This window comes from Mangifera indica, chromosome 15 (genome assembly GCF_011075055.1).
Source record: "Mangifera indica cultivar Alphonso chromosome 15, CATAS_Mindica_2.1, whole genome shotgun sequence".
NCBI classification, from domain to species: Eukaryota; Viridiplantae; Streptophyta; class Magnoliopsida; order Sapindales; family Anacardiaceae; genus Mangifera; species Mangifera indica.
This window is the reverse complement of record NC_058151.1, coordinates 11,603,513-11,618,715: the sequence shown is the minus strand read 5'-3', so window position 1 is coordinate 11,618,715 and position 15,203 is coordinate 11,603,513. Positions and strand designations below refer to the sequence as shown.

At 28.8% G+C, this 15,203-nt stretch overlaps 1 protein-coding gene across 1 annotated transcript; it reads left to right on the top strand.

The window, feature by feature from the left end:
- The first annotated feature begins 6,907 nt into the window (after positions 1 to 6,907).
- On the top strand, positions 6,908 to 11,573 carry LOC123198289 (caffeoylshikimate esterase). The gene is made up of 8 exons (XM_044612977.1): positions 6,908 to 7,419; positions 7,829 to 7,858; positions 8,309 to 8,435; positions 8,528 to 8,674; positions 8,926 to 9,056; positions 9,132 to 9,269; positions 9,525 to 9,623; positions 11,182 to 11,573. The coding sequence occupies exons 1-8, from the start codon at positions 7,276 to 7,278 to the stop codon at positions 11,407 to 11,409; spliced, it is 1,044 nt and encodes a 347-aa protein (XP_044468912.1). The 5' UTR covers positions 6,908 to 7,275; the 3' UTR covers positions 11,410 to 11,573.
- Positions 11,574 to 15,203: the final 3,630 nt, after the last annotated feature.

Sequence of the window (15,203 nt, the reverse complement as noted above, 5' to 3'; positions counted from 1 at the left end):
TTTTAAGTATGCTTTCTGTTTTCCTGTATTATATGAGTTATTGTAAAACCAAAAACACGTATTTTTCATTCTCTGAAAACATGTATAACTTAGAAAATATTTTTCGTCTTTCTTTATTTTTTTGAAATCATGCATGTGTTATAATTTCTCATGTATACGTGTATAACCATAAGATGAAATACGCCAATTCATTGTTTTTCTTTATTCTTTTCAAGCATCATCTAGCATTAGATTATTTTCTCATACATTTACATATATCTCATGCATTTCATATGAATATACATATTTATTATAATGGTTTTTACACATATCATGCACATAATTAAGCAAAATTAACCTATATCATATAAAATAACACTTTTATCCTTATGGCCAAAAGTTATATGCCTACCCTTAGTGTAAATTATTTCATCAATTCATCGTTTCTCACATACTCAATACACAAAATCAACTAAGCTAACCCTAGGAATAAGAAATATCTAAAATACCCTTATGGCAAAAAAATTATATCATAAGTCTTAATGAATTTTTTTATTCTTTTAAGCATAAATCACCTTAATTCTATACCCTACACACTTATACAAGTAAAAGTTATTTAAATAACCTAACTCAAATTACTTCAAGTATGTAAAACATGAAATTCTTACATTTTCTTTGCTAATTAGATTATTTAAGTCTATCCTCATTCTTTTCTTTTTCCTAGCAACCTTAATCAACCAACAACATAATCATCCATCAAAACTTTAAACTTGACATCTCTTAAAAATTAAACTTTTTCCCTTAGAACTTACCAGAATTGATAGATCTACACCATTTATAACTGGAGGCTCTGGAAATTAGGTAGTTTAGCTAAATTTTTTTGGTGAATTTTGTTTGAAGAAAAATTTTAGTAAAATTATGGAGAATTCTAGGTCAAGGAAGAAGAAAATGAATAGTTTGGTTGTTTTATAAACATTTTGAACTAATTTACCCTTAACCCTCTTCAAAATTGATTATTTTATCCTTAGCCAATTACCAAAAACCTTTAGCACCATTATATAATTTTAAATGTGTCATTCAATTTACATTTTCACTTTGTCTTTTAAATCCTTCTAAAATGATCATTTTACCCTCTTTGAAAATTATTGCTCACTTAGTAGTTTTAAAGATAAAAAAATTCATGATGATATACAACTGAAATTACAGCTATTAAACACCAGATCCGTTTTATGATTCGCTAGGGTTTGTGAGAAAGTTCCGACTGGAAAGTTGAAACAGGAAAAAAATGAACGGTAGAGGAGGGTCGTACAAGGACCAGATCTAAAAAAATTCTAAAATTAGCAGTGAATACGCGGCGTTTTGCCTGAATGAATCCTCTGAGAGAAGATAGTTAGATGTGATGATGCGTCTGCCACGAAGGAGGGGAGAGAAGAAGAGAGTACTTTGCCAGGAATTTATAGTGGTGATTTTGTTTCTAATTTCGGACCAACGGTGTCGTTTTTTTAAAGGGATATTAGATTAAATAAAGTAAATTCATATGCTCAAAAAATGCCCAACATTATTTATATAAAGTTAAAATAGCCACTCATGGGTACTGTTTACTTGAGTTGGTCTGCTCACCCGAGGTTTTGGAAAATTAAATTAGTTACCTAAAAATAATGTCCACAGCAACTAGACAGGATATGATCCAAATCAGTTCGGTTTCAAAGTTTGATTCGGTTTGATTTAACTTGACTCAAATTTATTTAACTTAAATTAAACTCAAATCAAAATATTTGGCTCTTTTTTAATTTGAACTGAATTAGAGCTAAAGGGTATTCGGCTCTATTCAATTCGAATTCACAGCTTGAATCAATAGTTTAAATTTGTGACTTGATTTAGTTTGAATAAGCTTGAATTCAATAATTCAAATTTGTGGTTTGATTCAACTTAAATTAGAAATTTTGAATATTATTTGAATAAAACGACGTTATTTTATCAATGAACTACGAACTCGAACTATTAATTCGAACAATTAATTTGAGCTACAAAAAATTTGAATCTAATCGAGATAAGTTATTTTTCATCCGAATCAAACTCAAACCAAACTTAATTTTGGCTACACAAACTCGAACAGAACCATTTTCTATTCAAGTCAAATTTGAGTCAAGGGATATTCAGGCTCAGCCCTGACCGAATCTACCCCTAAAAGCAACAACAATCAAATTTACACCTATTATAACATAAAATCTTTCAACAAATTTATTTAAAACACTCAAGAATCAATCCATATAATCAATTATACGATTCCAAAAAACCCGATATAAAAACCAGCTAAATTTTATTTCAATTGCATAAATCTGAACAGTTGGTTTTTAGATGAATTGTGACTAGGTATTTTAGCTTTCCATATATAATATTTATTTTGAGCATATGAATTTAGGACATTTAATTTAATTTTACTTTTTTATTGTTGGATTGATTTGCTTTGACTGTTTAAAAAAGTTCATAGCATAGTTAGTAAATACGGAAAAAGAAAAAAATAGTATGCAAATTATATAGGTATAATATGATGAATAATGAAAAATATATTTGTAAAAAAATATCCCTAAAATTTGCAAACAGAAAAAGTACGAAATATGTATATAAGAGTTTAATATGGTATATCTTCAATAATACATTTCTAAAAATATGATAATATTATATTAATTTTAATATTTTTCACGAATCTCTTATTAAAAATCAATATGACAAATTGAATATAAAATATTTAATTAACTATTAAACATAATATAATATAATATAATACATAATCAATTATTCGTTCAATAAGTAACATACCAGTCAACTGAAAAAAGCAAACAAATTAATCAGCTTTAATTTTAAACTTCATATTATAGTGAATCTTTGTACAAGCTACAGGGGAGGAAAACACAAAATTAAGGCTGAGAATTAAGAAATAAATTTTGTTGGTTTTTTTAAAATTATAATGGTATTTTCATAAATAATTAAAAATAGAATGAATGGTTTTGTACTTTAAATTTAGCCAAAAATTCAAAAAAAGGACAAACATAAAATACAACGTATAATTTGCGTTTAATATGAAAAGGGCGTAAAATACATATTCAATAAGTTTTGGGTTCAAAAATTCTTTTCAACATATTTAATATGCAAATAATATGAAAATATGAATAATACTTGTATTTACTAATTAGGGTTCATAGTTTGAATCCAAATTGATGATATGTAATATAAGGATTATTGAAGAAAATTGCCCAAAAGACTTGTTCCCACCCAAGATATAATGAAATCTCAAAGTTTTACCCTTCAACTTTCAAAAATTTAAATACCCATCTATTAGCAAAATTCTATTAAAATTCTCAATTAAAGTTAAAAGCAAAACTATTATTTAACGAAAAAAACACTAAAGTTTTATTACATTTCTTACCCTCAATTTGAAAAATCTAACAATTCACCCTCACCCAAAGTTTGAAAAGTGATAATTTTCACCAACTGTTTTCTCTCATTCTCTTGATAACTAATTTCTTCTCGACTATCAGTCGATCTTCCCTTCTTCTTCTCCTTCAACTAGTCGCCTTCGTCTTCCCTCCTCCTTTGTCTGAGATGGAGACAATAGTCTCTATCACTGACGAAGGAAGAAGGAAGAAGGAGGAGATCGGCCAAAGCAGAAGAAAGGGAGAAGGTCGTTGACCAAAAAGGATGATTTGTCGGAGAGGAGAGAAAATCCTAGTAGAGAAAATTGTTTTTAAACTTTGGGTAAAGGGTATATTATTGGATTTTCAAATTAAAGAGTTAAAATATGATAAAATTTTATTTTTTTAAATTATTTTGTTAAATAATGATTTTATTTTTAACTTTAATTAAAATTTTTAACAAAAATTTGCTCATGAGTAAATATTTAAATTTTTAAAAGTTGAAGAACGAATTGTTGGGTTTTCACTATACCAAAGGTGGGAGTAACTCTTTTGGCCAAGAAAATTATATCAAAATTAAATGAAATCCATGATATTATAATTTATCAAAATTTCTAGATTTTTATAATAAATTATAGGTATTATTTTTTTGTTTAAATTATATTGACCGAGCAGATTGAGATTTAGATCCAGTTTGTGATGATTGTAGGCTTCACGGGCTTCCATGAGTTTTCCCAACTCATCTGCTCACTTCTCAATCACATCTCCCCTTCTATGTGTTAAATTGATTTTATATTATTTTTTTAATTTAAAATTATTTAATTATATAATAATATATAAATATATATATATATATATATATATATTTATGTATTTAAAATAAAAATATATAATTTTATTGTTAAATAAATTTTTATAATTTATTATTATAAAGGGTTTAATAGTAGTTTATATAAAGTGGGTAATTGATATTTTTCACCACAAGTAACAAATACACAATATGATAAAAAATTATGGCTAAATGGGAATTTTCCAAAAAATTTAGTTTTAAAATTATTTGGTTTTTGTTAAATAATTTATTTACAAAATTATTATTATAACAGTAAAATTGAGCAACATATTGAGTTTTGTTCTTGTTTTGGTTTGATATGAAAAGAAATATAAGAGGACAAAAGATAACAAAATGGAGTATGCGAGAGCAAGGAAGTGAAGAGAAAATGGTAAAAATCTTTATAAATATAATGTATGAAAAACTGGTTCGGTTAATGAGCAAATATCTCTATATTAACTGAAAGCATAATGATATATAGATAAATATAAAATAATTAAATGCCAATTTTTCGGTCTTTTTCAACAGTTGAGACAATATCTTTCCATTTTTGTGACAAGTACCCTAAAATCGAGACATACATTTTTTAAAACTAATAAAATTAATATTTAACATCTACATAATAATATAATTAACGGTGATAGGTTAAAAGAGTTCAACAAAAAGAAGTAAATATAACACCATTTTCAAAAGTATTATCCTTCGAAAAGAGATATTATGTCACTTGACTTAACATATATGATATAATTTATATAAAATTTGCGTAATTTAAAACACTGCATTATTACTACACTAAAAAAATTAGTAAGATCACCATGGTTGAAGGTGTTTCAATAGTTAGACCGAATCGTATAAAAATTATGAGGTCACATTTTTTCTTGGCTTTCTTTTCATACATTTTCCATATTTTTTTTCTCGCGCACATGTAGTTGGCTTATCTTAGTCTTATAATACTTTAATCAAGGTAACTATAGTTTATTATATATGTAACTATAAACTATGTACATTAAGTTGGTGACTGAAAATGGCGTGTGACTTTGCCAAATATTATTATTATTATATAATAAATTCAAGTTGAATGGTCAACTAGAATCACCCAATTTTGACCTTACCAGATTTGTGATTCAAAGGGTTTAAATTATATAATAATATATTATATATATATTTAAATTGTGTAAATATAATATTATTTTTTGTATATGGGGTAATATAAATATAAAAGTATAATTTAAGAAGCAAATTGTAATAAATATATTTTTTAATAAAATTATATGTACTTACTTTAAATACATAAATGAGTTATATTTAATATATATTCTCATTATTTTAAATTAAATAAAAAAATCTGATTATATAATGATATATATATTTATTTATTTATTTATATATTTAAAATGAATATTTATAATATTGTTATATATTTTTACTTTTGTTTCTTTTTTGTTTACCGTAAAAATGTTTTTCGAGTTAAATCGTTAAAATGTAAAAATCATAGGTTTCATCGTAATATGGTGTCTTAGATTTCAAACTTATAAGCTCATACTTACCACTCACACATTCCTTTGACACATTTTTATGCACATATATATTTTTTTGTAACGAAAAATCTCGTCCGAACAATCCAAAGTTCATATATTAAAATCGTATACTTTTCCTACTCAAGCTATCTTTAAAACATATTTCTAGAAATTTACACATCCTTATGGGAAGTTTAATTGGGTATATATAAAGATTACTTTTAATAATCTATTTTTTATTATTTATATTATTTTATTCGATTTATAAATAATAAAATATTCTAGTAATATTCTATTATCAATGGTGAAGAGAGAGATAATATAAGAAATAATCTGAAAGTAATTTTGGTCTTATTACTATTATATTATTACTTATTAATTTTTTACGATTTTTAATTTCAATTAATATAACAAATAACATGAATAATATTGTATGATAATTATATTTGAAGATTTTCAAATAAAATAATATTTTATTATTTGTTTATTATATCTAATCAAATATATTAATCAATTATATATACCTACTAGCTTTTGTGTTGGGATTAGCGGTGGATTTGGGTCAGATTGAGTCTGAACACCTCTATACAGGAGTTCGATTTAAATAAAAAATAGTCTAACTCGAGTTCGTTAAACCAAAATTAAGTCCGGCTCAGATACAAAATGACTCAACTCAGTTCGGTTCAACTTTGACTAAATTTCGTAGCTCGAATCAATGGTTCAAATTAGTAGTTTATTTCGATTCTTATTAATAATTCCAATTGACAGTTCAAATAATATTCTAAAATTTTGTGGTTTGTGGTTTACTGACAAAATAACGTCGTTTTATTCAAATAATATTCTAAATTTTTGATTTGCGTCAAATCAACCCATAAATTCGAGCTAATTTGAGTCATGAATTCGATCCAAATTGAATTACAAATTTAAACTACTGATTCGAGTTAGATTCGAACTGAACAAAATCAAACACCCTTTGACTCGAGTTTTATTCGAATTAAAAAATAAATCAAACCTTCTAATTTAAATTCTGTTTAAATTTAAATCAAATAAATTTAAATCAATTTAAATCAAATCAAATCAATTTTCAAAACTGTATCAACTCTGATCGTATCTGTGCCTACCTGTGGTATTAGGCGTGCACTCATAAATGAGTAGTCACCGTCCGATAGTGATATGCAGATCTGTACTCTAGACCAAATCCCATCACCCCACCCTCCTCCGGGTTTGGAATTCTACGACCACTCTGGAAAAACTAAGTGACGTGTTCAACTTCATCTCCCCTAAACAAATTATTATTTTACTTTGAAACTGAACCATCCTCCCACTCGCTCTTTTCGCATCTTCAACGACCCTACATCCAAAAAAAACTCTGTTAATGTTATCCCTGATATGACCTTAAACTCTGCTGAACTCGTTCGCTTCACCCGTTTTCCGGTACTTCGATAACCCGGAAACCAGACGCCTCTGTTTTTCTGAGTATTTATTTTATTACGTTGTTTTTGAAGGGTTGGTTGGGTTGAGAGATAAGAGGAGAATAATGGGAGTATCAGTGAGGTTTGAAGGGATAAGTGATGAATTGAGAAAGATTTTGGTTGCCAGCATGGACCAGGCGCCCGCTAGACGACGGGCTCGTGAGGCATTTAAGGATACCCAACTTAATATTGACCATATCTTGTTTAAGGTAGTGTTCTTTGTATTTGCTTTGTTTTTTATGTGTTTATATAATTGTATATTTGATAGAAAGAAAGGAGCGTATTTCCTGAATTAGGCAATCAATAAAATGGCTTAGATGCCTTAATGTTTTGTTGTTTTCTTGAAGTTGACTTTTGTTATTGAGTCTCTTAAAGAGACATAAATTTGTGTGAGTGGTTTTGATGCATTGCAATAAGTGTGCTTTGACTAAATTTTGCGAGAAAGCTTGAAAGGGCTATTGGGGATATCAAGGTTGACAAAGAAAATTTTGTTTTTAGTGGTGCTTATAAATTTTTTTGTATGAAAAGGATGGTACATGTTGTTCAAATGAAATTTGGTTGTTCAATGTTTACAGAGAAACGCTTTTGATTTTTTTTTTTCTTCTGATTATTTTGCAGACCCCGGTTGATGGATTGAAAATGAAGGAGGTGAGAACTCTGGAATTAAGTTTTATTTTTTCCAGTACCCAATACTTGGATTGGGAATTTAACGGAATAGCACTTTACAATTCCACTCTGTTTATACACTGATTACGTGCAAATTTGTGCTACTTCATTTTCATGAACTAAAATTTTGGCTTTTAGCTATTGCCTCACACAATCAGGTAATAAACCTCAGCATCTTGAAAGTGTTTGACTACACCATGGCTCTTTCTTTTCCTTCTTAGTTCTTCCCAGCTCATGGATTTAGAAAATTTTCTATTTAAAAATTATTTGTACTTGAGAGGAGTAATGGAAAAAGCAGCCATTGCTGGATTGCTAGCTAAATTATGAACAAATGTATTGGCCAACCCTATAGTGTCTCTCTGTATGTGTTTTGAATTTTTGCTATATTCTTCTTTGAACTAATGATTGTTTGCTTGATATTCTGTGGCATAGTTGTATGAGGTGAATTCTAGAGGACTTGAAATTTTTGGTAAGAGTTGGCTTCCAGAGACCTCTCAACCCAAAGCAGTGGTGTGTTATTGTCATGGTTATGGAGACACTTGCACATTTTTCTTTGAAGGCATGTTGTCAGAGCAAGAAGTAGCATTTCCTGTTTGTAGTCTTGGGTTTCTTATGATAATTAAGTTTAATTGTTTTGTGGCTTCTTTGTAGGAATTGCGAGGAAGTTGGCATCATCTGGATATGGAGTCTTTGCAATGGATTACCCAGGATTTGGTCTCTCAGAAGGTCTTCATGGCTATATTCCCAGTTTTGATAGGCTTGTTGATGATGTCATTGAGCATTATTCCAAAGTCAAAGGTACATATATTCTGTTAGCTTTGAATCCTTGTGCTGTTATCTTCAATGGTCATGAATTTTTTTGCTGAGAGTAGAACTGCTTTTTCTGTTTTCTACCATTCTTTTTTGTTACAAATTAGATTAATTCATGTTCCCAACAGTTAAATTTGTAATTTAATAAGCTTTCTCGAAGAATCTTAACAAGATATAACTCTGTCCTTATTGGCCTGTTTTGATGTTTATGTTTGCATGATTTGCATTTTGCAATGTAGAGAACCCTGAGTTTCACGCTCTGCCAAGTTTCCTCTTTGGACATTCTTTGGGTGGAGCTGTAGCTCTGAAGGTGCACCTGAAACAACCTAATGCATGGAGCGGTGCTGTGCTTGTCGCACCCATGTGCAAAGTATTTTCTTGAATCCAGTTACATTAGGAACCCTGTTAGTTATATTTTCTCATGCCAACTTAAATTTTGTTGTAGATTGCAGATGAAATGGTTCCCCCATTGTTGGTAAAAAAATTGCTGATTGGTATAGCTCATGTTCTTCCAAAGCATAAGTTGGTTCCACAAAAGGATTTGGCTGAGGCAGCATTTAGAGATCTTAGGAAGAGAGAGATGGTTTGTCTCTTCACTTAAACAGATTATTCAAGGATTAATATCATAGCTTGTGTTATTTCTAGCTTTGTAGCAAATAAAATTGTTGAAGCCATAAAATTCTTATGTCATGCTGTAATAGTCTTATCTTTTCTTTTTATCTCTCTCTACTGCATTTTTTAAAAAACTGTTCTGCAGTCCATCTGTCAATAATAGAATCGGTAACTTTTTCTGCCGTATGAGTGGCTCACATACTTCTACTCTTTTCTCTGGATGCAGGCATCTTATAATGTTATTGCTTACAAGGATAAACCACGCTTGCAAACTGCTTTGGAGTTGCTTAGAACTACTCAAGAGATAGAACAGCAGCTGGAAAAGGTATGCCAATTTTGGTCTTTTACAACATCATCTGAAATTTCATATAATTCCCCTCCTCTTTTGGCTTCATATACTTCTAGAGGTGGATATGAACCAAGCCCAGTCCAAACACCTATTAGCTTGAGTTCGATTCGAACAAAAAATAGCTTGGCTCAAGTTCATCGAGCCATCATTAAAAGTAGTTCAAGTTTGGTTCAAGTTTGACTCGAATTTATAGTTTAAACCTATGACTCGAATATGTGGCTCAGATTTATAATTCGAATTTGTAATTCATTGACAAAACGACATTGTTTAACAATTATTTAACATAATTTAAATCAAACCACGAGCCAAGTTCAAACTAAATTGGGCCATCTATCTAACTTGCGAGCCAAACCAAGCCGAGCTTTGTGTAACTCGAATTCGGTTCAATTTTAAAACGAGCTAAACCTCATAACTCTAACTCGGTTTGAAATTCGAATTAAACAAATTTGAACCAAGCCGAATCAAACCGAGTCAGCTCGGTTTAAGTCCAACACTAAATATTTCTCAAAGCTTTATTTCTTGCACATAGGTTATGAGCTGTTCCCTCATCTTTCTTTTAGATAACATTAGGCAATAGGGCTGCCAGTCAACTTTTTAAGAGCATGAGCTGTTCCCTCATCCTTCTTTTAGATAACATTAGGCAATAGGGCTGCCAATCAACTTTTTAACAGCACGTCTTGTTTGTTGCAACTAATTATAACTTTGAGTCACTCTTAGTAGGGTCCCTCATATGTTAGCCTAGCTTACAACCTAAATAGGTTTCGATTTGGTCAAGAGAGAGAAAACTAAAAAGTGTACACATTTCTGAAATGCACTAAGTTAATCAATTCCTATGAGGTAGATGATAACTGTAATATGATGCATCACATTGCTCTGTTACTGATAGAGCATATTATGCCATGTATCAAACTGCCTTAGAACAACCCAGTTTTTTTTCAATTTGCAAAGGTTCTTGTTCAAGCTCGGTTACTCACTATATGAAATGAACTTGATCATAAATTTATGTTCAATTGTCTTAATTACTTTGGTTTGATAACCTTACATTCTGCTTGAGTTTCAACAAACCTGCATTTTTTTCTCCATGGGAAATCCCAAAATGGATCCCAAATTGATGCTTTGATATGAGCTTTGATCACAACAGTAACTTTACCAATATGATTATATGGGTGATCAGTATGATTTGAATCCATGTCAGTTCTTTGAACCATGCTGCAATTATTCTTGCATAAATCTCTTAGAGAAAAATTTGTTCTTTTATCATATCAAACAAAATGTGCTTATTAATATCCCTTGGAAAAGTTTGTTCAATCATCTTATCAAAGAAAATGTGCTAATCAATGTTCACATTAAATATCCGATGCAAAAATTATACTGTCAAACAAAATGCTACAGCCTACAGTCTATATACCCAGTGAAAGATGGTTAAATCATTACACATCAATAACACCACTCAAATGCTGCCAATGTTTTGTCAATAAATTGTGTTTATCCAACATATTTTGAATTAAGTTGTTTTGGGTAACTGACCTTGCAGGTATCTCTGCCATTGTTGATCTTGCATGGTGAGGCTGATACAGTGACTGACCCATCTGTGAGCAAAGCCTTGTATGAGAAAGCAAGCCACAAGGACAAGAAGTTCATTCTTTATAAGGATGGATATCATTCTCTTTTGGAGGGTGAGCCAGATGACATGATTATCAGAGTTTTTAGTGATATCATTTCTTGGCTTGATGATCACACCAACAAAAGCACTGCCTCTTGATATCTCTTTCTCTCTGTCATACCAAAAATAGAAGAAATAGGTTGATTTTCCAAAATAAAAATAAGGGTGTTCTTGGATGTGCATAGATACAATTCTGGTACAGTAACACTGCATTAATTAATAATAATAATTCTGTTAAGATTGTTTGACCTTGCCTGGGGGAATCGGTTGTTCAAATATTTTGGGAAATAACATTTTCATCCTTGAGGTTTCATTTAACTAACGCTTGCTCCTGTGTACTAGTATTAAAGCTATACTGTTTTTAGGATGTGAAAAACTGATTAATTGAACTAATTTAATATTATTTTGAACCAATCCGAATTATTAGTTCAAAGAAAATATAATTTGAAACTGATCCGAATTTGAAAATTAATCGATTTTAAACTAAATTGAAAATATTGGTTAACTAAAAGAAGCTGTTTGGGTATATAGATTTAAAAGATTATTTTGATAATTTATCTTTTATTATTTACATTATCTTGTTTGGTTTGTCAGTAATAAAATATTATAATAATATTGTATTATCAATGTTGACATGACAGATAATATAGATGGTAATTTGATTATCATCTTTATTTTAGGTATTAAAAGATTATCAAGGTAATCTTGATTTTATTATAATTAATTATTATTTATTAATTTTTTGAGACAAAAATAAGTTTATTTTTAATTAATATAATAAATAATATAAAAAATATTTAAAAATAATTATATTCAAGAGTATTTAAGTAAAATAATTTACTAGTATTATTTTATTACTTTTAACCAAACACAATAATTATTTATACCTACTATATTTTATCAAACATAATAATTATTTATATCCAGTAATCTATTAGGTAATTTATTTTCAAGGTAATCTCTCTATTTTGATAATAAAATATTACTCAAACTAAACGATCTCAAAGTAAATTTTCAGTTAATCAGTTTTCAACAGAATTTTAGAGTTATCTTATTTTATTATCTTTTCGTTCATTTTTTAGAAAACTTGTTCAATACTATGTTATTTTTTTGTTCAATTTGTTTCGTTCAATTTTTTTTTTGGATAATTAGAGATCCCATTTATATTGGTTGCACAAGTGAACTCAAAGTATAGTATCCAGACCCATAACTATTACACTAAATAAGTTAAAGTTTTATAAACATAACAGAAGTTTAAATTCGGCTTTTTTTTTTTTTTTTAAGTTCTAATATTCTACCTATTTTATTAATCTTTGAGGTTAGATGCTACAGTTATGTGATTACATAGTTAAAAATTAAAAATAAAATAATATTTAATTATATAATAATATATTATTTTATATATATATAAAATTATACATATAGTTTTATTAAACAGGTAAATATGAAATAGGAGATATTTGGGATGACAAAGCTGTTTCCCCATAATAATAACGAACGAAAGAAAGAACTGGGATTCCCCAGCCAAATAGGGCTTCGCTTTAAATGGAAAAGTAAAAGGAAGATGGCCCCCTATTCTTAAACTCAGCATATTATAATTAAGGCCAAACGAGTATTTCCCACCCAAGGTTTGATGTTTTCTTAAATGTCTCTCCTTTAACTATGAAAACACCAAATACCCACCCATGACCAGTTAAATTTAACAGAACTCTAACGCCTGAAAATTTTATCTCTTTTTGCCCCCCTAAACTTTAAAAACTAAAATTTTTTTCCAGCTTAAATTTTAAAAAATGACAGTTTCATCATAGGGTTTCATTTTTAAATCTCCAGCAACATCTCCGGCTCCATTGTCAATGGCCTCTCCCTCTCGAAGTATCCTCTCCTTCTGGCGATCTCTTTCCTCCTATTTGGAGGCCCGATCTACTTCGGAGATGTCTTGGGAGACGAAGAACTTCGTCGGGGAAGATGAAGCCCAGACGAAGACGAAGACGAAGCCGCCGTCTTCCCAGAAGAAGACCTCTGGGAAGACGACCGTCTTCCCAAGACGAAGCCACAAAGATGACGGCTTCGTCTTCGTCTCCCAAGGAGTCTCCGACGCCGATCGGGCCTCCAAATGAGAGGAAAGAGATCGCCGAAAGGAGAGGATGCTTCGGGAGGGAGAGGTCGTTGGCAATGTCACCGGAGATTTCAAAACGAAACCCTATGGTGAAACTACCATTTTTTAAAACTTAGACTGGAAGAAAATTTTAGTTTTCAAAGTTTAGGGGGGCAAAAATAGCTTATATTTTAGTTTATTTTTTAATATTATAGAGAAAATGATGATTTTACCTTTACTACCGTTAATTTTAACTGCTCATGGGTAGGTGTTTGGTGTTTTCATAGTTAAATGGGGGATATTTGAGAAACATCAAACCTTGGGTGGGAAATAGTTGTTTGGCCTATAATTAATAGTTGTTTGTATTCTTCTAAGTTTAAATGAGATAGAAAGGCATCGTCAATTCCTGAAGGCTTATTATCGGTTTCCTAGGACTTCTTTTCAGTGTTACTCAAGTGTGTGGAATTCCCATTGTAAGAGTAGATGACATATTAAAATTAAATATTTGATAAATTTAATATAATAATTATAAGATCAATCATTAAACTTAATTAGAAACTAAACCTAGCGCCGCACCTCCCAAAAAAAAAAAACTATAGCACTAAAAAGAATCCACATGACTATAGTACTAAAGTGGGCTCCACTGGAGCACATGACTATGCTAGGGTTGAGCACCTTGAGTACAAGAGTGAAGAGGTTTAAAGTAGAAAGAGATTACCTGTAAGATCACAATAACAATCAAATTATATCATTATGTGATTAGATAATTTTATAGTTTCTAAAACATTTGGGTTTGTTATACTTCTCAAAATATTTGGGAGGTTATTTTTTTAAGACTAAGGATTGATTCATAATTTGTCCCACTCAATCAAGTGGTTAAAATAACTATATTACCATAATAGGTAAAAACGCGTATTATTCATGTTTTTGTTTAATTTATGTTTTAAACACATTATTTTGAATTTTTGAATTCAAAATATATTAAATATGTATTTTTACCTTTTTTATGTTCTTTATTTTTTATAAATTTTTTAAAATACAAAAATATCGATTATATTTTTATTTAATAAACATAATGTTATGGCTATATAAAACAACAAAAACTTAATTTTTTATCATCCAAATCCTTAACCTTTATTAATAAATTTTTATAATAATTGAATCTTGATTATGTACTATATTTTATTAAGTTTAATAATTAATTAGATACTTTATATTTAAATTGTTAATAAAAAAATTTATGAAAAAATATTAAAATTATTATTAATATTACTGTATTCTTAAAAACGTATTATTGATGATATATTGTATTAAACCTATATATACACATTTATTATTTTTTCCATATCCGAATTTTACAACCGTTATAAACATATCTTTCATCAATTATTGTATTATTCCTATACTATATTTTTTTTTTCAGTTTCAATATTTACTAACTAGGGATATTATATCTAAATGTAAGTGTATTATCTTATGATTAAAAATTATGATACATTATTATTAATACCAAAATTAATAATTATTATAACTACCCGTAGATTTATTGTGATTAAAAATTGTCTATCACCAAAAAATATCACAAAATTATTACATCCCTTTAACAAATATTTACAATTAAAATTTAGATTGATGTTATTTTGATTTGATCCTCCCTATTATATTTAATTAAACATTAATTATCATTATATTATTAATTATAAATTTATCATTATAAAAAGTTATATATTTATCTTACAAAATTTATTATAAATCCTAATTTAACAAACTCTACTTCGATTTTCCAAATAATTTTATT